Below are 24,125 nucleotides of genomic sequence, written 5' to 3'. Positions count from 1 at the left end.
GGGGATTTCCTCCCGCGCTTCCCCCTCCAACGGGAGCGGAAAATGTGATTTGCTGTGCATTCCAGGCGCGGTTCCCTGGGGTGACCTCTCCCAGCCGGCCGGGGCGGGGGGAGCAGACAAAGAGGCGAGGCAGGCGGAGAGGGGACCCCGCGGGGAGGCAGGAGGGGCGCGGGGGCGGGGGCAGTACCGGGAAAGGGGGCGGATAGCGGGTCCGGCGGCGGCGGCGGCGCCTGGCCAATGGAGAGGCGCGGCCCCGGGCGTCCGGCTCGGCTGCCGGCATTTAAACGGGAGACGGCGCGACGCCCCGCACTCGGTGCGCCCTCCGCGGACCGGGCGACCCAGTGTGCAGCGAGAGCCGTACTATCTGTCCGGCTGAGCCCGTGCCAAGCCGGGGCGGCTCGGGCCGCGGTCGCACACCGCGCCCCGCGTCGAGAGCGCAGGCCCCGAGGACTCGCCGCACTGACAGGTGAGTGCAGAGGCTCCCGTCAGAGTGAGTGAGAGAATGCGAGAGAGAGAGAGAGAGAGAGAGAGAGAGAGAGAGAGCGCGCGCGCAGGGGTCCCCTGCAACAGACTCGCGCGTCCCGCTCAGTGCAGACGCGCGGTAGCCCTCCAGGCGCGCGGACGGAGGCCCCGATTCCCTTGGGTGAATTATGCAGAAAAATCCAGGGTCCTTCCGGCCAAGGTAACCTCACCTTGCGCGGTCCGCAGGGAAAGCCTGGGAAGGAGGATGTCAAGAGCGAGCGCTACGGCCCCGCACCCCATTTCCACCTCCGCGAGCCCAGCCAACGCGCTCCTGGTGCGCCTGCCAGCCGCGCCCGCACCTCAGAGGCGCGGAGTCCTGGTGGGCGCAGCGCGGGAGCCGAGGGGTAGCGAGCGGGAGCGGCGGGGAGCTGCCGGGACCCCGGGGCAAGCCGCCCTGGGAGGGCGCCGAGTGTCTGAAGCGGGGCGCTGGGGCTCGGGGCGTCTGGGGCTCCCGTCGGAGTCCCAGGAGTGATCCTGCGGCGGGCTGGAGGATCCGGAGACTCAGCCGCGGTCCACTGGCCCGTCCTCAAGGTGAGATGGAGACTCGGGCGGGAACAGAGCCGCGGAGCTCGGCCGCGCTGGAAGCCCGAGCGTCGGTAACGATCAGCTGAAGGGCTGTGAGCGGTCGGGGACGCGGAGTCCGGCGATCCCGCGGGGCTCAGAGCACACACACTGCACACAGCCACTGGCTGGCAGCGCACGGTGCCCTCGTCTGGGCTGCTCCCGCCCCACGCGCGCCTCGGCTGAAGCGCCGACGTCCAGGGGCCAGGGAGCAACAAGCCGCCGGTCCGGCTTCCCCGGTACCCCTTCATTTGTGTCCTAGAGGCCCCCGCCTCGCCTCGCTGGGTCTCGCTAGCGACGGACGACGCGGGACTGGCGGCTTGGATGCCCCGGTCGTCCCCCGTTCTCTCTCTCCGTCTCGCCGACCCCCTCGCCAGGCCCGGGGCTGTCACCTTGCCGGTCCGAGCGATTTGTGGACTTCAGGCTTGGGAAGAACGGACGCGCCACCGCTCCGGCTTGGCATTGCCTTCGGATCCCAGCTCCGCCTCGAGGGCGCCCCAGCCGGGTGTTTCCCCCGCAGCGGGCTCTGGCGACAGTCCCGGGCCGAGGCGGGGGACGACGGGAGGTGACCGGGCCTCCGCCGTGAAGCCTTTCCCGCGCGTCCGGAGCTGGCCTGAATGGGTCCCCGGGTTGAATCCGGCTGCCGCCTTCCCCTCCTCTGACGACTTTGAATCCCAGCACTTCTACGCAGAAATACGGCCTCGACGTTAGGGGTTAAAATCTCTCCTTAATGACACAAGGGCAGAGAGGCGACCACTGGTAGGTAATTGGATCTCCCGCTGGAAAAAGCAGATCCGAGCGGTGTGCGCGTCTGTTTATGTTCCCCTTCGAGATGGTGCCAGGACACGAGTTGATTAAAACAATCTATTGTGTTAAGTGGGTCACGGGGATTTAAGCTGTTCCAGGGACCCCAGAGTGGTGGCTTCCTTTGACTGTACACACAACTAAATAGCAGAGAGGAGGTTAAGATAACCCCCAGCCCAGGGTGAGGAGTCTTCTTTCACCCCAGGGCTTTCCAGCCCCCACCCCTTTCTTTTCTTTCCTTTTCTTTTCTTGACTTTTCTTTTCCTTTCCTTTCTTTTCTTCCTTCCTTCCTTTCTTTTTCTTTTTTCTTTTCTTTCTTCTTTCTTTCCTTTTTGGAAGGGGTGCCAGGGGGACTTGAAGAGATGGGCATTTCAAAGCAACAAGGGAAAGATCTTAAGAAAACTAGTCTCATCTCCTCCCTGGCCCACACAGGTCTACAACAGTAGGTGATTTGATTGCTATCACTGGATAAATTGCACTCTACAATTGAAGTATTAACTTATTATTGAAGGGTTCTTTAGAACCCTAGTTGCTGTGTGTGTATGTTTAACTCTTAGGTTATTGTAAGAATTAAAGTCTTCTGTAAACTTTGTAATTTTACAGGTTTCATATTTTCTTAAAAGTCCATTTTGAGTGAAATGTTTTGGTAACCCACGATCTATAGGAAATCCTAGCTGGCTGACACAATCTTTATGTGAATGATTACAGAGAGAAGAGATCTCTTGGGTCCTCACATCTCTGAATCAGAGCTGCCTGCCTTGTCTTCTAAACTGAAGCCTTCGGTCTTAATGTTTAAGTAGCACTAGTGATACACGGCCAAGACATTTTATGCCACAGACCCCTTTCCGAAGAAATGCTTGTCAACAGTGAAGCCGGGGAGCTTGTTCTAGAATAGAGAGTTGAGGACTGATGGGAAAACCTAACCCTTTTATGTAAAGAAAAGTGGGGGGCGGGTAGGGGAGGTAACTGTAGCATCCAGCTGAAAGGCACAGATCAAGCAAGTGTTACCAGCCCGTGCCTTACATCTGCAAGGAATTTTCTTTAGTTTTAACATATGCTCTTAGAAATGCAAAGTACAACAGTAATTCCTGGGACAACAGAAGTTTTTTTCTTCACATGTGAACATGAAGATACAAACTAGATAATTATTTGACTTACAATATTGTTCATACTGTATTGCATTAGAAACAGGTCCACGTGTCCCTTGTTAAGCACTGTGCCGGGTGTGCATAGAACAGTGGTTAAAGACGAGTTTGGGAGCTAGGTAGAACGGGTCTCCAACCCTGACTGTCCAGCTGAGGGGCTGTTTGACCCTGGGCAGATTGCTAACTTTTCTGACTCTGGATTCCCCGATTGGTAAAAGGAAGCCAATATTATCTACCTCGTGTTCTACCGTGAAAAAGAAATTATAAAACACAGTCTGATGTATGCACAATGCCATGCATGCTAAGGGTTCAAAACCGTAGAAAGCTCTTACTATTAGTGGTGGTTTCGGAAGAGGCAGTGACATTTTATGGCAACAGGTACATGACAAGGTGGTTCTGAAATTAAATCCCAAATTCCACGCACACAGGGACCAGCACACATCTTGCGTTACAATACAGAACCTACAGATTGGCTCTCAACAGGGCTGCTCAGTGACTATTTATTGCATTCTAACGTGTTTCCTGTTGACCTCAAAAATTGTGTACAATTATTCAGCAAAAAAGCTTCCAGGGAGCATAGAGCTCCTGAGATACTTAACTACCTGGTGGTCTCCTTTCTGTCCTGTGCGATGTGCGCAGCCAGCCTGACAGCTTGAAGGGTCTTCTGAATAGGGAGGTTGTAGTTGGGCCCTTGCAACGCCCACAGGATGAGAGTTTATCCTCTACTATTTTGCCAGCAAGTAATTCTTCTTATCTTCTTGGTTTGACTTGTCTGGGGAAAAAAAAAAATCGACCCCGTGTATTCTTATGACATTCTCTACTTAACTTCTAAAAGGTATCTTTTCAAAAATTCAAGATCAAGTTAAAAATAACCTTTCCTTTCTTAAATATTTAGTTCTGAGAAAAAGGAAAAGATTATTCTAAACTCTGGCCTGCATTTAGAGCATTTGTTGTCACTTTAATTATTTTCTTCTACTGGGAGAATAATTTGATGTTATGCCTGTTGAACGTCTTTCTAAAACTTAATTCATCAGGAGGAATTGATCAGATGTTTGGGCATAGACATCTGGCTTGCTGACCAGTGTCAATTCACTGTAATTCCCACTCAGCACTCCATTTAACTGATTATAAGCAGGTTGGGTAGCTAAAATGAGAAAAACGGCAAGAAGAGTGCCAAGAGGAGCTGGCCTAAACTTTCCCCAAGACAATGAGAATATTGGATACAGGTCACACAGAGCGTTTTTATTTCTGATTCCCTGGACTTAGATGATTGTGTTCTTAGAGCCTTGTGAAGATTAGAATAAATCACCATGACCTACACGGGACAGAGGTGGCTGATATGGCTTATTCTGCGTGTGGATGTTTCCTCTTGATCACTAAGGGAAACCTGAAGGAAAGCATCAGGTAGAGAAGAACTGCTTTGAGGGTATCTATGTGCTCTGGGACAAGTGGATTGGAGGGGAGGACAGTAGTAAAGGGAAGAAAGGTAGGGGTGGGTGGGTCTTGCTGATGGAGAGCAATTGTGGAGAAAGTTCACCATGAAAATATGATCACATTACTTGGAGAAGCAGTAATGCATTAAGCATAAGTTGAGGCAGGGTTTGAAAAGAAGAATGTTGTCTGCAATGAGTATAAAGGGAGGGTCTCTGTGGGTGCCACGATGCATTCTGAACCCACAAAACGCAGCTCAACTTTAATGATGTGAGTGGGTCATTTCATGAATGCAAATTACTAAAAATGTTTGCAGCTCACGGTTGGGCAGAGGGATGATTCATGGGAACCCAAGGCTTGATTAGGATTTGGATTGATTTTTGATAATAGGGTGAGGTGTTGATATGGAAAAGAATTGTCTTCAAGAAATTTACGTAATCATGATTTCCTCCATCTTGTGACATTTACAAAGTGCAGATTATTTGGTGGCAATACACTTGGGATTTCAAGGGCAAAACAGCCCCTTTTGCTTCACTGAGTGATTGTGACCAGTCTGTGGTGTGTGTGGGAGGGAGGCTGGGTGATTGACCACAGTAACTTGACAGAGCCCTGGTTCTAGTACTATTAGAGTTCTTAACCTTCTTTTTTCTTTTTTTAATTATAATAATATTTTTTATTATATTATGTTAGTCACCATACAGTACATCCCTGGTTTTTGATGTAAAGTTCCATGATTCACTACTTGCGTCTAACACCCAGTGCACCATGCAATACGTGCCCTCCTTACTACCCATCATCAGTCTATCCCATTCCCCCGCCCCCCTCCCCTCTGAAGCCCTCAGTAGAGTTCTTAACCTTCTAACTCTTACTCCTGCAGGATATGCAGAGTTCTTCAGACAACGCCTGTTCTTTAAGCTGAGGTCTGTGTTGATTGAGATTCCTCAAGTTGGTTTTTACTTTTCTCCAAATAGCTAGTTATAAGTTTTAAAGAGTCAAAAGCCTCACAATAAGCACTGACGATTTTAAAAAGTAGGCTTTTTTAAAAAATGAAAAACCATTTTATAACATTTTCCACACCTAATAAATCCTATTTTGAGAAAAATTTACTTTTCTTGAAAAACCAAAAAACAAGAAAACGGCCTGTCATTCTAGACCCCTTTGGCTTATGGGGTTTGCACGCTCCCATAGGAACAGGAAGTCTGTCCAAATTAAAACTGAAAACCACAGTTGACTAATTTTGAATTTACTGCTTGCTTTATTGTTGGTTTCTGCCATAGGGAATACAATGGCTTCAATTAGAAAATGAAACCCACAGCATTCTCCCTGGGACCAGGTAAAAAGTAGTGGCTATCTGAAGTGTTCCTAGAAAAAGAAAGACAAGTATTAAGGTACTTGTAGGCTAGAAGGAGTTTGCTATACTGTTAAGAGAGAAATCAAGAAGATTGTGCTAGGCTCGGCTGCTCATTGGCGCACGGTGGAGGGAGACTTAAAATCCACGTGGTCCGTAACAAGCATTCACGTAAGGGAAGAGCGCCTACTCTCGCCAGGCGCAGAGGATAGGATGACGAATAAGTCCTCGTGACTCTCGGACTAGGTATTTATTTAAGGACAGATGTGAAAATGCCAGGAAGGAAAAGTTGAGCATAAAAGGAGCCCTATGTTGGTCTGGAGAAAGGAAATTGCATTTTTTGGACAGATGTTTGTGGGAGGGGATGGCTTTATGACGTGAACTGTCATATGCAGACAATGTACATTCCCAGTCAGTTTCAGATTGGCCTCTGTGATGTTGGGCTCTGAGGGTCTTGCTCTGGGAGGGCTGAATTGTCCTTGGGGCCATTTTTGGTAGGGATGAGGGAAGACTGTGGGTGTAGGCCCAGGGCTGTCTCATGTGCTCCTCTTTGAAATGGGCAGACACTGAATTTTAGTTTAGATCCTGGCCCCCAATTGAATGAATAGCAGAAACTTGTAAAAGCTTCTCAAATTCACAATATATTTGCCTAGGAGACTGAACTGTCACGGCTCAAGTTATTCTGGTCTCTGGAGAAAATCAGCACTGTTTTATAACTGGACTTTTCTCATGAGCGATTTTTTTAAAGACAAAACAAGGAAATTAATTTTTTTGTTGTTGAGGCAAAAAAGGCTCTGTTTAAAGAACAGGGATGTTGTAACATAAACTGATAAAAGCCAGGGAGTCCGCAGTCGAAAGAACAGGCGCTAAATGTCACATTATCAGTTGCAAACTTGAACTTGCCCCAAAGTATTAGGTTAATGTTGGAAAAATGGTGCCATTTAAGGATATTTTAAATTTAATATTTAATTATCTTAATTTGACATTATCCTTAGGGTTGCATGGTCTTTATTTACAGGGACTGTTGCTTAGAGAATGTAGATTCCGCAGGGCCTTTGTCTTTGAAAGGTAATTGGTTTATCTACTCGTGCCAACTTGTAGAGTTCCTTGGGGGGATGTGATAAGGTTACTATTAAAATGCACTTACTATTATGCATAATGCTGGTGTACAAAAGAGAGCAGGGAAATGGGTACTTCTCAGCCCTGCCCTTAGGTTCAGAACCACAGTGGGCATGGGGGGGTGGGTAGGGGAAGCCTCAAGATTCAGGTCAGATTTGGCAAGATGGCCTGAGAGCCAGGCTGTGAATTTGCAGTTGCACTCTTCGAAAAGAAAATCCTTCCGCATTTTAATAACTCTTTTCTGGCCCCCCCCCTTCCCCGAGGCCACAAGTACTACAGGCCTTGCTACTCAAAGCTTGTTAGAAAGGCAGACCTACCCACGGAATTAGAATCTGCATTTTTTTTTTTTTTTTAAAGATTTTTTTTTATTTATTTATTCGACAGAGATAGAGACAGCCAGCGAGAGAGAGAACACAAGCAGGGGGAGTGGGAGAGAAAGAAGCAGGCTCATAGCAGAAGAGCCTGATGTGGGGCTCGATCCCATAACGCCGGGATCACGCCCTGAGCCGAAGGCAGACGCTTAACCGCTGTGCCACCCAGGCGCCCCTAGAATCTGCATTTTAACAATACCCCCAGGCGATCGTCCGCTCCTGGAGATTTTAGAGGCACTTTGTCAGGAGAATCTCCATAGCGTGGTGCTTGCAGTCTTAAAAAATAGGCTCCGCTTCTCCTCTTCCTCCTCTGTCCCCTCTACCTTCCCTTAACATTCTGCCTCTAGAGGAGCCCTCCTTCCTCTGATTTACATTCCTCACTCCATTTTTTCCTCTCTCTCCATCTTTGCTTTCCTGTTTGTTTGTTTTGTCAGTTTTCCCTCTGCCTCCCCCACTTATCTAATTTTTTTGCCATTGTTCATTGCCCTGTCTGCCCCATGTCTAACTCCAGGCCCGTCCACAGTAATTCACGATAATTAATTTATCCTACATGTCTATGGCATTTATTAATGTAAATATTTGCACATACCTGTCTTCCTGTGCCGTTTTCTACCTCCTAGATTTTACACACACACGTGAAAGACATATTTCACCATTTAAAAGTAGAAAAATGTCTATCATGATATCATGAATGATATAATAAATAGCTATGCCCATTTAAAAATGAGAACAGGTGAGAGGTCCAGGAGTGTTAGGAGTTAATGTGATCTTTCTGGAAAGGTAATTCATTCTGTGTGTGACCCTGCCATAGATTTGGTTAGTTCTCAAACTGCTCTTGTTTGTACCTCCAATTTGTTCTGAACAACCCATCTGGGGAGATGAGGTCTCTGTACGTTGCTTACATGAAGTCATTTCTTGAGAAGCAAAGTGATTTTCTCATGGTCAGATAGCAAGTTGCTGCCCCAAGTCTTGGAGTGAAAACTCAGTCTGGACTTTCCTCCAGTGTGTGCACCTGCTGAGTGCTCTCCCTCCATCAGCGGCTCACCCCTCTCCTCCAGGGCTCTCCTGGCAACGCCTGCGGTCAGCCGACATCTAAGCATCTGCCCGATGGACGGAGCGAGGCAGGACTCAGGCAGCAGTCAGGCTGCTCGGAGAGAAAAAGACTGGGAGCCTTTCCGGGCAGATGACGCCTGGGTGGTGAGGCTGATGTGCCTTCTGTAAAACAAAATAGAAAATTGGGTTTCTCCAGAGAGGTGCAAAGGTAATTTGGCCTAATACAAGAACGAATACAATTCGGTAACCGTAAGACAACGTCCCATGTGATTGGTGTCAGCAGCCAGGAAGGAATTCCGGTGGGATGACATGCCACGAAGAGATAGGCGGTGGCTGAGCTCAAATCTTGGCTTATTCACCCGGGACCCTGGGCCAGCTGCTTGGTGACTTGACGGCTCGGTGGGGGATGAGAATAATTATACCTGATTCATAGAGATATTGTGAGAAGGAAATGAAATATCTTACATAGAGTGTGTAACAAGTGCCTGATAAAATGTTAGCTGCTATTAATTTTCGAATTGACTTGTCCAACTTTTGTGTCTCCCCTCTCTGTGCTTCCCTCCGTTAGCATGAGCCGCACCGCCTACACTGTGGGAGCCCTGCTTCTCCTCTTGGGGACCCTGCTGCCCACCGCCGAAGGGAAAAAGAAGGGGTCCCAAGGTGCCATCCCCCCACCAGACAAGGCCCAGCACAATGACTCCGAGCAGACTCAGTCTCCCCAGCAGCCGGGCTCCAGGAACCGGGGGCGTGGCCAGGGGCGTGGCACGGCCATGCCCGGGGAGGAGGTGCTGGAGTCCAGCCAGGAGGCCCTGCATGTGACCGAGCGCAAATACCTGAAGCGAGACTGGTGCAAAACCCAGCCGCTGAAGCAGACCATCCACGAGGAGGGCTGCAACAGCCGCACCATCATCAACCGCTTCTGCTACGGCCAGTGCAACTCCTTCTACATCCCCAGGCACATCCGGAAGGAGGAAGGCTCCTTTCAGTCCTGCTCCTTCTGCAAGCCCAAGAAGTTCACCACCATGATGGTCACCCTCAACTGCCCCGAACTGCAGCCGCCCACCAAGAAGAAGAGGGTCACGCGAGTCAAGCAGTGTCGATGCATATCCATCGATTTGGATTAAGCTGGGCACAGCCAGCCTGGCCTAGGGATGCAGCCCCAGGCGGGCCCAGAGCCAGACCTAAAACGACCTGATTCTTACTTGGCTTCAACCTACAGGCAAGAAGAACCACCAGCTGCCTTCCAACAGGAGCCGCTAGCGCGTAGTTTGTATGCATGAGTGTGCGTGCGTGTCTGGGGGTTTGCAGACGCCAGAGGAGGGCACTCCCTATTATGCAAACGTATCCGCTTCCATGGGGCTGGCACAGAAAGCCCACCCCCGGGGGAGGCACGTGAAAAGGGGCAGGGCTGCGGTCAGGTGCTGCCGGTGTATTCCACGTGCCCTCCCGGGGACCAGAATCTCCCTTCTGAATGAATGTTAATGCAAGAGGCTCCTCTGAGGGCAGGAGACCTGTTTTTGTGCTGCGTTATACTTGGGAAAGGTATTTCCACCTGTGCTTGCTTCTTCCCCCGCGTCTCCTCCCTTCCACATCCATCCCTTCTTACGATCTCAGTGACTGTTTCAGTCTAATTCCCTCTCTGCCGGGAACTCTAAATTACCTCACTTGACCATAGACGTCACTGTTTCTCATTTGGGGAAGGGTCTTCCGACTCGGGGAGGCTGGTGTGCGCCAAGGGCAAGAAGGACACAGGAGGGAGAGAAGGGAGGCACGGAGTGGGAGGCCAGTTGGGCATAGCACGAGTTCCGCAGGGAGACGTGCAGTCTTGAAAGGCCAACCCCGAGACATAGTGCGACCCATGCTTCAGCAAGTTTCCCCTGGTATTGAATGGAAACCAAGTGAACAGAGGAGAAACGAAATTGCCAAAAAAGCGCTAACTTTGGCTGTCACTGTGATCTGTTGAAATTGGCTGTAACCCAACCCAACACCAAACTTAAAACATAAATATTGACCACTCCTCTTTTCAGAACCAAGTGAGTGAGCAAGACCAAGATGACCCCTACCCCCCACTTCGCCCCTCAGGCAGAAAATAGATGTAGTCCGGATGCTGGGATGGGAAGAAAACAAACACCTCAAAAGCAGAAGGTCCTCGGATCTTTCCTTTTGCTTGGTTGTAATCCCCTCTTTCCCAGTTCGTTATTTCTGTGTAATGCTTCTGAGAGCCACAACCCCGTATTATAAAGAGCCGGCCTCCGCTGAGTGTACCCGGCAGTGAAGGACCAGGCTAAGACGGGAGAACTGAGGGCGTGCTCCTTTGAGCTAGAAATACACTGCGGGTCTTCTTGTTTCAGTGGGTGGGAGATTGAGCTGGAGCAGAGGAGAATAAAGAAGTAAAGGAGACTGCCTCTGGCTAAGGAGTAGTTTAAGGCCTGGGAGGAGGTATAAGGGATGCCCTCCCCTTCTTCCTTTGCTTTCTCAGGGTCTAATGGGAAATCCCAGTCAAGAAATCAGAGTATTTGGGGGGGGGGGGAAGTCAGAGCCTTTGGGTGCATTAGCTGTCTCTCTACTGGTAGACCCCTCCTCTGATTAAACTGGGGCTCCTCCCCATCCCTGCTTAGGATTTATCTAAGGGACAAATTGCAGGGCGGTGGACCTTACTGCTTTTTGGATTTGGCTCACCCGTTCTCTTCAAGCCTGAGGTTTTCTATGTAAGCCCATCCCCACCCCCCAAGACACTTTTTTTTTTCTTTTTTTGCCTTGTGCCTTCTCATCCTCGCTAGCCAAGTCACATGTGATATGGGAAACAAGCACCATTGACTAGCATCTTAGTTACCCATCCAGGCGCCAGCATTGCACTAAAGAGGCTGCTTTTATTTTATTTTATTTTATTTTATTTTTTGGTGCAGCGCTCTCCCATCTAACAGCTAAGCCGGAACCGTACTTGGAGGCAGAAGTGATCTTCAACACCCAAAATCTTGGGTCGAGTTTGGAAACTTCTGAACTCACTACTGATGATGATTCCACACGAGGCAAATTTGTCCGAACACACGTTCCGTGTATTTCGTGTGCACTTTATGGCCCTGCCCTAACCCTTTCTGTCATGCACACCCCTCCAAAGTGAAGCTCAGGATGGATTTAAGGAAGACACAGATCCTAAGCCGGAATTCTGAGGGTGGGGGAGAGGGGAAGAAAGGGGAAGGAGCTGAGCATGTGAAACCGCACAGAGAGGAAACACGACACTCGGACCCAGCAGACACTGAACTTCTCTTGTTGTTTTAGCTCTGCCACAAGCATGCAGTTTTGTTAAAGAGAGATGAATTACGTTGGCAGCAGGCATCTTCTTTCAGTAGCTTGTACCACAGTCTTGCATGTAAGTCGGATTTGGCTTAAGTAAAGAGAATTGCCTCAAAATTAACTTCACTGAGATCATCAGCAGCATAAGTACCCTGAAAAAAACCAGCGCTAGCCGGAGAGGGAATGTCTGCTTTTCTTACTGTGCCTATATTGAGACCAGCAAAGTAGGGTGTGTCTCCCAACATTTATCGAAAGTGCTGTATCTATTCCATATTGTATTGGAGTCACCGGTGAAGCGGTATGGTTTTTCATTACTATGGTAGAATTTTTTTGTGGTGAGATATTTGTGATCTCAATCTTTCCTATTAAAATAACGCCAAACACCAAATAGGAATTTTATGACGTACACTTTGTGCTTGGCATTAAAAGAGAAAAACACACATCCTGTGAGGCTGTAAGTTGGTTTTTGTTATTGTAGTTCTTCAAAGTTAAACAATGTAAGTGAAAAATCTGGAGGAAAAGGTAATTTCCACTGTGTGGAATGTGAATAGTTAAACAAAAAGTTATGGTTATTTAATGTAATTATTAATTCAAATCCTTTGGTCACTGTGGTTTCGAGCATTTGCTTTTTCTCCTTTATTGGACTTCCTCTGAGTTGAGCAAGGAAGAGAGTGGCACGTTGTATGTTGGAGGCTTTTGTCAGGTCAGAGGGAAACAATAAAATCTTGACACATCTGAACGTCTGTTACAGAGTCAGGACGTGAGCTTTTGCTTTTTTTTTAATCGAATGTTCCTTAAAGGTTAACATTTCTGAAGCAATATGAAGAAAGATTTTTCATGTTATTTTGGAAGACTTAATGACATGTGTATACAAATAGCAGATAATAATGAATAGTTCACAAGTCCTTTTAAGGAGAAAATCTAAAATGAAAAGTGTATGTCCAGAACGTGTCTAAATGACCAGTTAAGGCTTCAGAGTGGAAGGAGTTCTATTGATTCGTCATTCTCAAGATATTTAATATCAACTGCATTATGTATTATGTGTGCTTTAATCATTGAAAAACAACAAAGGATTATATAGACTGTGATTGAATTACTTTGTTATGTATGAGGATGAGAGGCGATTTAATAGTCTCATAAAAGTTAATTTGGTTTAAAGCAAAGTTTTATGAACCTGTAACTAGAATTTGATTTTAATCCCAATTATGTTCTATATTACCTTTCCCAAAGAGCAACCAATAAATAGAAACTCTCCTCTGTGTCTGTGTGTGTGCATGTGTGTGTTCAACTGGTAGTGTTCACAGAACAGGGATTCACCTGTCATGGGAAGGGAGGTAGAAAAGAGATGAATAGATGTCTTGTATCTCAGAGGGAACTTATTTCTTCCAACTAGGACTTTAAGGTTTTAGCAGGACACCTCAGGCCGTGGCAGTTAGAGATGAGGGGAAGTTGGTGTGCGACGGAAAGCACCAGCCTCTTCCCCAGAGCTAGAAAGAAAAGCCGGAAAGAGTTTTGCGAACCCTTCAGTAATGGAAGAGTTATGCAGAAATGACAATAGCTCAGTTTGGAAGTGTTCAAGGGAAAAACGGAAGAAAGACTTGGGCTCACTAGAAGGAAGATAATAATGAGAGGGATTCATTGACACAATGAACTGCCTTTGAGATGAACTCCCTGTGCTTAGAGGTATGAAAACACATGCTGACCTCATTTAATAGGGATGTGAGGTCAAGTGAGTTACTGTCCTGGGTTTTCAATTGAACTGGCAGATTTCGGAGGTCCCTTCCTATTTGGACATACAATATGGGATTTCTACTAGGCATTGGTGCTCTGACAATGGTGATGAAAATTCCAGCAACTACGTATGGAGTGCTTAGGACAGACTTTGCTAAATTCCCTACGATCTTCATAGATTGTATGTATACCATTATTATCACTGCTAGGAGGTTTCACTGCAACACCTGTGCCCTTAACCACTTGGCAAAATTGTGATATTCTCCACTTGTATCAGACATTCCTTTAAGGACAGAACACAGCACTCTAAAAATAGGTCCAACTCTTGATTATTCACATTTAATGACTACGATTACCTTGAGGCTGTAGTTGGCATCATCAAGAACCCTAGCTGTAAAGCATTTAAAGCCTCTTTGCCACCTTTCTGTTACGGCCTCCTCGGACTTGGAGGGGAAAGATGACAAAGTAGCAAGGAGACAGTGCCCTCAAAAGCCACACCCACACCTAGGAGGCAACATCTGAACAGGGTAGTGGGACTGGATACAGAAAGGCATTCTAGGTTTAAAAAAAAATACATGGTAGGATATCAGCAAAAATGTTGGAATGAGGAGCTCTGAAAATTCTCCATAAAACCAATGAGAACTTGGCAAAAATAACCAGAACCAATTTTTTAGAACTTTGAAAACTAACTGAGGGCTTGCAGCAGCCTGGGCAGCATTTATTCTAGAAAGAGGCTGTAAGAACAGTGAACACTGATATTGTAACTTGCCCTGTTCTCATCCTCCCTCTTCAGTTCCATAGAAGACTTAAAAACCAACAGCCTGCAACTACAGTAAAAACCAGCCAACTAGCAGCCCCTGGAGGGAATAGAATGGGATTGGAGTTCTTTCAAAGCCAAATACACAGGGAACTGTCATTATTTGACTTGTCCGTCAAACCCTGGAGACCCCACTTGAAGGCTATCTTTATTTGACCTGATCGGAAGCTGCCCAGTGTGAAAAGCCTTGTTGAAAACAGTTGGAGGCAACTGATTATTTTGGTGGCTGCCTGAGGTAGAAGATAGCAGCTGGGGCAAGCAAACTGGTGAACACAAGAGAATGAGATTTCCTCGGGGCTTTGAAAATCTCCACCATAGTACTGGGACTCTGGAAGACCATAAGCATGCATAGGGCTGTGCACATGCCCCAGGGCTTTCTACACGCACAGGGAGAATCTGAGAAGACTGTAAGCTCTTCCCTCAGGCTGGTCGTGGGGCTCTGCGTAAGCAGGAAGTGCAGGCTAAGGCCCAGGTGTCCTGCTAAGGTCTGAGTAGTGACGGTCGGCCCTAACATTTATACAGAGCCCCTTGGCAAAGACTGATAGACTTCCTGGTTCCAAGTGTTGAAGGAAATCATTGTTCAGCTATTAGCTGACCACGAAACTAACCTGCCGGAGATTTCAGTGGCAACACAACAAAAAATAGAGACTTTACTGAATTAGTTCATGAAAGTCACTGTTAAAGAAACAACAAACAGCGACAACAACGGATCCTGAGGAGTGGGAGAAAGACTGATTTCAAGAGTTACTACATTATATTACTTAAAATCACTTCTGTTTTCAGATGATATGATCTTGTATGTAGAAATCCTAAGGAATCCACAAAAGAAATACTAGAGCTATCTTAGGCCATTCAGGCCTACTATAACAAAATACCACAGACTGGTGGGAAAAAAAACCCCAAAAACCCCAAACCAATTATTCCTCACGGTTTGGAGACTGGAAGTCCGAGATCAGGTTGAGAGCATGATCAGGTGAAGGCATGTGTCTGGGTCCCAGACTCCTTATTGTGTCCTTCCCTGGTGAAAGGGGCTAGAGATCTCTCTGGAGCCTCTTTTGTAAGGCACTAATCCCATTCATGAGGGTTCCACCCTCATGACTTAAGGATATCCCAAGGTCCCACCTCCACATATCATCACCTTGGGGGTTAGGATTTCAACATGAATTTTGGGGTGGATGCAATCGTTTGGACCATAGCAAGAGCTTGGTAAATGAGTATATCAAGATTGCAGGACACAAGATCAATATACAAAAATTAACTGTATTCTATACACTAGCAATGAGAAAATCTGAAAATAAAATTAGGAAAATAATTAAAATAATTCCTTCTCTATAGCATCAAAAAGAGGAATAAATATAGGAATAAATTTAACAAAGGAAGTGCAAGACTTCTATGTTGGAAACTACAAGACATTGTTTAAAGCAATAGAAGAAAACCAAAATAAGTGGAAAGACATCCCATGTCCTTGGATTAGAAATTCTATTGCAGATTCAACGCAATCTAAAATTTATATGAAAATGCAAGGGACCCCAAATAAGCCAAAACCATCTCGAAAAGAAGAACAGAGTTGAAGGACTGACACCTCCTGATTTCAAAACTTACAACAAAGAATTATCGTAAGGCAGGTACCCTTATAACTACCACTAGGTTAAGAAATATATATTTTTTTCCAGCCTTCCCAGAAGCTCTCCTATGCCCCACCTCAATTTTAACCCTTTCCCATACCACAATTAATAATCACACCCTCAACTTTTTTTTTTTTTAAAGATTTTATTTATTTATTTATTCGACAGAGATAGAGACAGCCAGCGAGAGAGGGAACACAAGCAGGGGGAGTGGGAGAGGAAGAAGCAGGCTCATAGAGGAGGAGCCTGATGTGGGGCTCGATCCCACAACGCCGGGATCATGCCCTGAGCCGAAGGCAGACGCTTAACCGCTGTGCCACCCAGGCGCCCCCACACCCTCAACTTTTATAGTAATTTCTTCTTTGCACGTCTTGATAGTTTCATCACCAGAGTGTGCATCCCTAACTCTGTATGGTTGCAATAGCCTAAGTGGGAAAAGATAAAGGCCTGAAGTAAGGCAGCTCTAGCTCTCCTCCTAGGAACTTGATCGTGATTACCAAGTAGAGGATTATCAGGGTCCATTTCCTCCTGTCCCATCAACAAATTTAGTGGGCAGGAGGTTAAAATCATTGCCTATTTCAAGGTATCTTAGATAATTATTCTTATTATCACTGTTCCCCATTATCACAAAAACAAGACTTCAATACTTATGCTCACAAAACAATTCTGTCTTCTGTGTTTATGGCTGAAACCACTTTCTCTATCCTATGTATTTATCATTAAACAATGTAGCAGGAGTCCATTAGAAATGGGCTTTGCAGCCTTCCAGACATTCCATTCCACCAGCGCCAATACCGACACTTTGAATGAAGAAGTTTATTATTATACCACAATGACAGCAGAGGTTATATTTGGGATGGGCTTTTGAGTAGATATCTACTGTTTTTTACTTCTTGAATAAATTCTCCTTAAAACTTGTATTTTTTTGGACCTACCCTTCCTTCACTCCTTGTGGTGTCATTGAGGCTTCTTATCACTGTATGTTTTATTCCTATTTCCTCTGTAGTCATAGGGGTGACATTTGACCATATTGGAAAATCAGAATACTCATTCCGCTTGGCCACCATGGTTGGTTTTAAAAACGGGCTTGAGGGGCGCCTGGGTGGCACAGCGGTTAAGCATCTGCCTTGGACTCAGGGCGTGATCCCGGCGTTCCGGGATCGAGTCCCACATCAGGCTCCTCCGCTATGAGCCTGCTTCTTCCTCTCCCACTCCCCCTGCTTGTGTTCCCTCTCTCGCTGGCTGTCTCTATCTCTGTCAAATATATAAATAAAATCTTAAAAAAAAAAAAAAAAACGGGCTTGAAACCCAAACTGAGTCCATAGAATCTTTCTTCGGATTTGAAAATGGAGGCTGGGAGAAACAAGATTTTTTTCCCCCTCGTCTAGGATCAGAAACCTGCGGACCAGAATCTGCTGACAGCCATCTTTCCCAGGCAGGTGGATGAAACCGTCTGAAGAATGAAGCCTCTACACACAGAAAAGCAGAGCCAAAAGATGGACTGAGTATCTTGATGAAAGAATTTTTTCTTACTGAATTGAGATAATGCCAGAAGTCAGGCCAACCTATGAATCACCTTGTATTTGTTAGAGATTGCTCTGTAACAAATTATGCCAAAACTCAGTAGCTTAAAACAACAAACATTTATTATCTCACATATTTAATAAAGATTTTATTTATCTCTCTTTCTATCTATCTATCTATCTATCTATCTATCTATCTATCTAAGAGAAAGAGAGAGAATGAGCAAGGGGAGGGGGGTAGCGGGAGAGGGAGAAGCAAACTCCCTGCTGAGCAGGGAGCCCTACGCCTGGCTCGATCCCAGGACCCTGAGATCATGACCTGAGCCGAAGGCAGATGCTCAACCGACTGGGCCACTCAGATGCCCCGATCTCACGTATTTTCTAATAGGGATCTGGAAATGACTCAGCTGGGTGGTTCTGGCCCAGAATCTCTCAGGAGTTCGCAGGCAAGGTGTCACAGGGATTTCAGACCTCTAAAGACTTGACGGACTGGAGAATCCACTTCCATCACTGCTCACTCACATGGCTATTGGACTGGAGGCCTCAGCTCCTCACAGGGTGGACCTCTCTTCATAACACGGTAACTGGCTTCCTCCAGAGTGAGTAAACCAAAAGAGAGCAAGGAAGAAGCCATGGCCCCTTTCATGACTTAACCTCTAAAGCCACAGGACTTATTTTTGCTTTATCTCATTTGTCAAAAGCAAGTCACTAAGTTTGCCCACATTCAAGAGGAAACTTCAACTTAGCTACCCAAGAAGCTGAGGACTCCCTCCCCAAGCTTGACAGAAGTTACGAGTTCCTCTGAATGGCTGCTGGCTCAGATGGGTTGCTTCTGTCTGCAAGTCTAGCGTGACGTATCTGCTCTTTGGAACCCGGGGCAAATTATAAACACTAAGTTCATGGGCGTCTGGGAAGTACAAGGGTTTGGCTTTCTATGTTCTACAGTATAGGAGACAATCCAGAAGGATACTGGATGCCACATTGAAGTAACTCATGAATACAGGGGTGAAAGAAATCAATATTCAACGGCTTACAATGAAAAATATCAGTCTCTTGTCCCAGCAATTCTACTTGACTCCTTTAGTCTCATTTCTCAGAGTCGACAGCTGAAAATGTCTGTTTCTTCTGCCCTTGCATCCATCTTTCTACTTCTTACTTTTAAGTTTGCATATTGTCTGCCAGCATTGTGTTATGGTAAAGAAGACAGCTGGGTCGTTCTCCATTTCACTCACTCCACCCCACACGATTTGTACCACAAATTTTGCTTACATCAATAATCAGAGTTTACACTGTTATGGCCATCAATTACTATTGACTGAATTTAGGTTTCCTTTGTTGTTCAACTTATCCTGGAGTTAGCGATTTGATCTTTTTTCATTCATTTAGTTAAAAAAAAAAAAAATATATATATATATATATATATATTCAAACATTTACATGTATACACACACACTTAACCTTATATCCATGATGTTTTTTTTTTTTTTAAAGATTTTATTTATTTATGTGACAGAGAGACAGCCAGCGAGAGAGGGAACACAGCAGGGGGATGGGAGAGGAAGAAGCAGGCTCATAGCGGAGGAACCTGATGTGGGACTCGATCCCGGATCGCCAGGATCACGCCCTGAGCCGAAGGCAGACGCTTTAACGACTGCACTACCCAGGCGCCCCTATCCATGATGTTTTAAGTGATTTCCCCACAAAAACTACTTCGGGCCACCCTGCGCGTTCTGTTCACTTGATCCACATGCTGGATGTGAGAATTGTTTCCCACATCCCTTTGCGGAAGCCCGTCCTGGCCGTTCTTAGGTAGCGACCGAGTTTCCAAGAGGAAGCCCCTCTACCGCCTCCCAGGCGCACTACAAAGGAAATGTGAGTCGTCGGACGGTAGGATCTGCATCTGCGCCAGCATAACGCGACTCTTCTTGTAGAAGGTGCCGTGCGATGGGAGAAGTGGGTCCCCTCAGTTTGATGTCTTGTCTGAAATATGATAACCAGGCTAATAAATTTAGTGCCACGCTCTTTACAGTGTGCTCATCCGACCCCTAGAATAAGGCAATAAACCATAATAAGGTCCACGATGCTTTCAATTATTAGACATTCATTTCTGCTCTCCATTTTTCCTTTTCTGCCAAAGTTTGGCTTTATCGATGTGCTTTCTGGAGGCACGGGAGAGGGTAGGGGTAGACAAAAAGGTCTACTTTTCAGAAATCTGAGAAAAATTATATGTCTATCCAAGTAAAACCTTGGCTCCCTAATGGGGGAGGACATAGCATTTCTGTCATTGTATCCGCAGTAAGTACATACATCTATCATAATGAACAAAGCCTGCTCGGAGGCAGTCCTCGGTCTTTTCAGAGCCATAGGTTAGTTTGCGTTCTCAACACCGTAATTAAGAGAAGCATTAAGTTTTTCTTTTAGTGGTTAGTAGTTAGGATATGCATAACCCCACTGCTCAGGCTTTTTTGAGAGCAGGAAGTCATCCAGAAAAGTTTATGGGACATGGCAGTGAGCCCCAGAGAGGGGCTGTGTTTGTAAAGAAAAAACAAGAAAAAGAATAGAAGTTGGTGTAAAAGAAGATAATGGTATTTAGTTTTCTTGTCCTGATGCTTGACACTGAAAATTCACTTCTCCAGGTGTTCACAGCAAGGCTGGAAAGGTTAGTTTCTTCCTTGTTGGCCTCTCCCTCTATATTTTACAAAACATTTCAATTCTTCACTGCCTTTCCAGACACGCTGTCAGAACTGGAATGCCAGACTCATACCAAAATTTCACTTCTGATGGTCACCCAGGATTCAGAGCAAACTGGGCACAACTCGTGAAACAGAACTGAGGCCAGTGATTCCACTACTGGGTATTTACCCAAAGAAAACAGAAACACTGATTCAAAAAGATACACGCACCCCTATGCTTATCGCGGCCTTCTTTACAATAGCCAAAATATGAAAGCCACCCAAGGGTCCACTGACAGATGAACGGAGAAAGATATGGTTATACATACAACGGAATACTTCTCAGCCATAAAAAAAGAATAAAATACTGCCATTTGCAACAATATGGGTGGGCCCACCGGACATTATGCTCAGTGAAATAAGAAAGACAATATCATATGATTTCACTTATAAATGGAATTGAAAAAACAGAACAAGTAAAAAATGGAAACAGATTCATAAATACAGAAAACTGGTGGTGGCCAGAGGAGGCAGGTGAGGGGATGGGAGAAATAGGTGAAGGGGATTAAGAGGCGCAAACTTCCAATTATAAAATAAATAGGTCACGGAGATGAAAAGTACAGCATGGGGAATACAGTCAATAATACTGTGCGAATGCTGTACGTTGGCAGCGACTATGCTCATTGCGGTGAGCACCGTATAATGTTTAGAACTGTTGCATCACTGTGTTGTACACCCAAACCTGACATAACGTTGTATGTCAGCTATTCTGTGGGGAAAAATGGAATTAAAGAGCCGTTAATGTTGATGAAATGCTACATCAGAAAATCTTAAGTCCAATTTCCTCCTGAAACTGAAGACCCTCCAGGATCCTCCTACTCCGAGATGCTGTTGTGTGATCTAATTAAAATTTCCCTATTCATTCTTACCTCTTAGCAGTGATTCTATGTAGTTTCAATGAGAGTCTTTGTCAGCCACGAAGTGGCAATCTTAGTGAAAAGCAAAGTAGGATTATGGAAAAGAATCATGTCCCCTGGAGAAGGCTATCAGGCCAGGATCATGCCAAATCTCTCGGTGATTTTCTCTTTCTAACTTTTGGTTGGCAGAGAATCTTTTTCCTGAAAGATTGGGGTAGGTGAGAATGGGTGAGAAGAGAAGGCTTAGGTGATAAGTAGAGACAGAAAATTTTGGTTTGTTTTGTAAGTTTCTGGAAGGCCCTTACGCAGGGAGAAAACTGGAATCAGTAAAAGAAGACTGTGGTGGAACGGAAATACACAAGTGGGGCCGAACCACATCAAGCGATTTCTAGGGATCCTTTGTTGTCCATTGTATTGGAAACCTTCTTCGTTATATTGGAAAGCGAGTGAACCATAGTAGAAATTGAAGAGTGTTGCTGGAAGCTTTATATGTGATGTCCCCAGAACAGAATTCATACTGTCATTGTCTGCCTTCCTCTCTAGATTCTCAGGGGTGAGGAATGGGTAAGGAAAGAGAGGGTCGTGTTGACACATTGAGTTACTGGAAGATCTTAAATGTGGTGCTTACTTCTTTGTTCCCCCGTGAAACACTCTGAAAAACAAAACAAAACAAAAAACATATCCTGCATTTGTGCTATTTGCTCATGAGAACAAATGAAATCAGAGCTGAGTACTGACTAAAGAGTTCCTGGTTTGGGATCTTAATAATGGTCTTTAAATTGCTCTAATTCCCTCATCTATGCTACGAGGAAGGTCTTATTCATCTAATTTAGAACTGGGTCATGTATAGAATTTGTACAGACACTGAGTAAATTGCTAGACAAAGAGCACAACTGACCCTTCCTTCAAAGCTGTCATTATGACAAATTGATGGTAAGACAAATCTATGCTTTTATGACCAAAATGGAGGGAAAGCCGCACATAAGTTTTCAACTACCCATTCTGTGACTCAGTTCCGAACTGTGATTTGGGCAAAACAGATTCACCAAGTAATCACACGTGCGTGTGCCTTCTCGATCGTGAAGTTAGATTCGCAAATCAGGAAGTTCTAGCTTTGGGGGTGGGGTAGAGAAGAGTGGTGACAACAGGGCCTTGGCTTTGAGCTCTTGAAGGCCTCACACATGACCAGAGAGGCACAGGGCAGAACTCACGAGTACATGTTTATATAATCCGTGGAGCTTGTTTTCTTTCGCAGGTTTCAGGAGGTCTGACTGATTCACCTACTATGCTTCACTGGGAGCTAAAATAGCCATATTCTCTAGACCCCCAAAATTGAGAGTGGATGAATCTAGCAATTGGTAGGTAATGTGATCTGCCTTTTGTAGCAAGCCAGAAGCCAGATGTCCCCTCCCCTTTGATCTAAATAACACTTTAGGCTGCAGACAATAAGATTGGTTTTAAATTTATTGTCTCTTTGATTTCTGCATCCTAATGCTTTTTAAATTCTTTACACAAGACAGGGCTATATATAGGCAACTGGGGTAGTTCAATGGAGGCCAAAAAAATGCCAGTAGCTTTTGAGAAGTGCTGGGCAGAGTCTTGTGCACATTTTTCTCAAGGAAACAAAGACGACTTGGGGGCAGGAACTTTTTCTTTTCCAGTCTTTTCCATTTTTACTCCAAAATGAAGTTTCCCACTCCTGGTCCCGGGCAGATTTGTGAAAAAGGTCCTTTCAGAACACCCTTCTTAGCAAAGCATGAAAGCAGAAAAATCTGGTTTAAGTGCAGGACCCTACATCAGACTGTCTTCCTTCTCTACACCCTGGAGCCTTCAGCCCCTTTAACGTTTTCTTCCTGTCCTGGATGATGCAGCTTGCTTGCTTGGCAGCCGACTGGGGCCCAGAGTTCGCTTTCACCAGCCCTGTTGATGGTGGAGATGCAATGTCTGAATCCAACCTCACCCCGTGAGAAGCGTTAAATGGCATTTGGGAATGTCCTTCAATTAATACGAAGTGGATGATATTGACTGGACCCTCAATTGAATGGGTTAAAAACATGTGGTCTAGCTCCTGCCCTCCGGGGATCAAATCATGCACAATTACCCCAAGAAGTCAGCCTGTTCTGGGCAGAACGCTAGAAGGAAGGTAAGGAAAAGGGGTTCAAGTCTCAAAATGTTTTCATTGTACCCATGGGACCTTGAGTGAGTCATGGCTTCTCTTCATCTCCATTTTCTTTTCTGGAATCTTAGGCGAACTCATATTGACCTAGCCTTTTATTACACTGAAAAGCCTTTTCATGGACAGAATCTTCTTTGAGCCCAGTAGTCACCCTGGGAGGTAGCCAGGCAGCACTGCACACATTTTAGGATGAAAGAGTTCAGCTAAGGGGTGAAGGCATTCCTGGAAGCCTCCTTACCGATCGGAGAAAAAGGTAAGCCGGTGAAGGAGATCTCCCGACACCTTCTCCAGGGTTCTGGCTCCTTAATCAGCCCCACTCTGCCTCTCTGCCGGGGAGTGTGGAGACCAGAGCGGGTTCTTGTCTGTAAGAAGGCTTTGCAACACAGTGATTGATTAGCAAAATTCTGATCCTTCTCCCCAAGAATCCGCTGTAAACTTCTCCCAGAAGAGGGAACGGTGGTGAAACAGGCAGCAAGGAGAAACGTCTGCATTCAGTCCTGCTGCTCACCTTTGCCGCAGGCGCGGTCCCAAGCCCCCATCCCCCCTTTGTGGACACACCTCCAGCAGCTTTTCCGGCCCGTCTTTCGTCCGTTCCTCAGATATCAGGTATTAGGCCGTAAAGCACTTTTTATGTTATGGTTATGAAATATGAATCATGGCCCAGTGGAAGCTTTTAAGTCGGATGGGGATGGCTCCCGAGAGAGGCTCTTAGAAATCTGAAGGAGAGTCGGGAGCGGCTGTGAATTTGGGAGCAAAAGCAGATGCTCGCCGCACCGAGCAGCCAGGTGTCCTTGATACGATTCAGCAGCGGTCACGGAGTGCCATCCTGCAAGTTTCCAAGAAATATGAAGGAAATAGAAGACCCCGTCTATAGACCCCATTACGTTACAGACTAACTGGTAGCAAGAGCAGTTGTTTTAAATGGAGGTTTCTTAAAGTGACTCTCAGACTCGGGCCTACCTGCCTCTTCTCTACACTTTCATCCTCTTCCAAAAAACTTAGAATCCATCCTATCT

General features: G+C 46.0%; 1 protein-coding gene across 3 annotated transcripts; it reads left to right on the top strand.

Moving 5' to 3' along the window:
• The first annotated feature begins 276 nt into the window (after positions 1-276).
• Positions 277-12,909, top strand: GREM1 (gremlin 1, DAN family BMP antagonist). Of its 3 annotated transcripts, none has more exons than XM_026480075.4 (2): positions 277-466; positions 8,923-12,909. In XM_026480075.4, exon 2 carries the CDS (start codon positions 8,924-8,926, stop codon positions 9,476-9,478), a length of 555 nt encoding a protein of 184 aa, XP_026335860.1. In that variant the 5' UTR covers positions 277-466; position 8,923; the 3' UTR covers positions 9,479-12,909. The 3 variants fall into 3 exon arrangements, with proteins under 3 accessions (XP_026335860.1, XP_057162209.1, XP_057162210.1); XM_057306226.1 differs by lacking the exon at positions 277-466 and adding an exon at positions 535-682; XM_057306227.1 differs by lacking the exon at positions 277-466 and adding an exon at positions 1,033-1,053.
• The last annotated feature ends 11,216 nt before the right edge of the window (positions 12,910-24,125 follow it).

This window comes from Ursus arctos, unplaced genomic scaffold, assembly GCF_023065955.2.
Source record: "Ursus arctos isolate Adak ecotype North America unplaced genomic scaffold, UrsArc2.0 scaffold_36, whole genome shotgun sequence".
Lineage (NCBI taxonomy): Eukaryota > Metazoa > Chordata > Mammalia > Carnivora > Ursidae > Ursus > Ursus arctos.
The sequence above is the reverse complement of the archived record's forward strand: the minus strand, read 5'-3'. Positions and strand labels throughout refer to the sequence as shown.

Excerpts from the sequence above, each read along its gene's own strand:
- GREM1 (XM_057306226.1), top strand. The coding sequence starts at position 651 with ATGCAGAAAAATCCAGGGTCCTTCCGGCCAAG. Across the intron at positions 683-8,922 it reads CCAGGGTCCTTCCGGCCAAG|CATGAGCCGCACCGCCTACA; the intron begins GTAACCTCACCT and ends TCCCTCCGTTAG.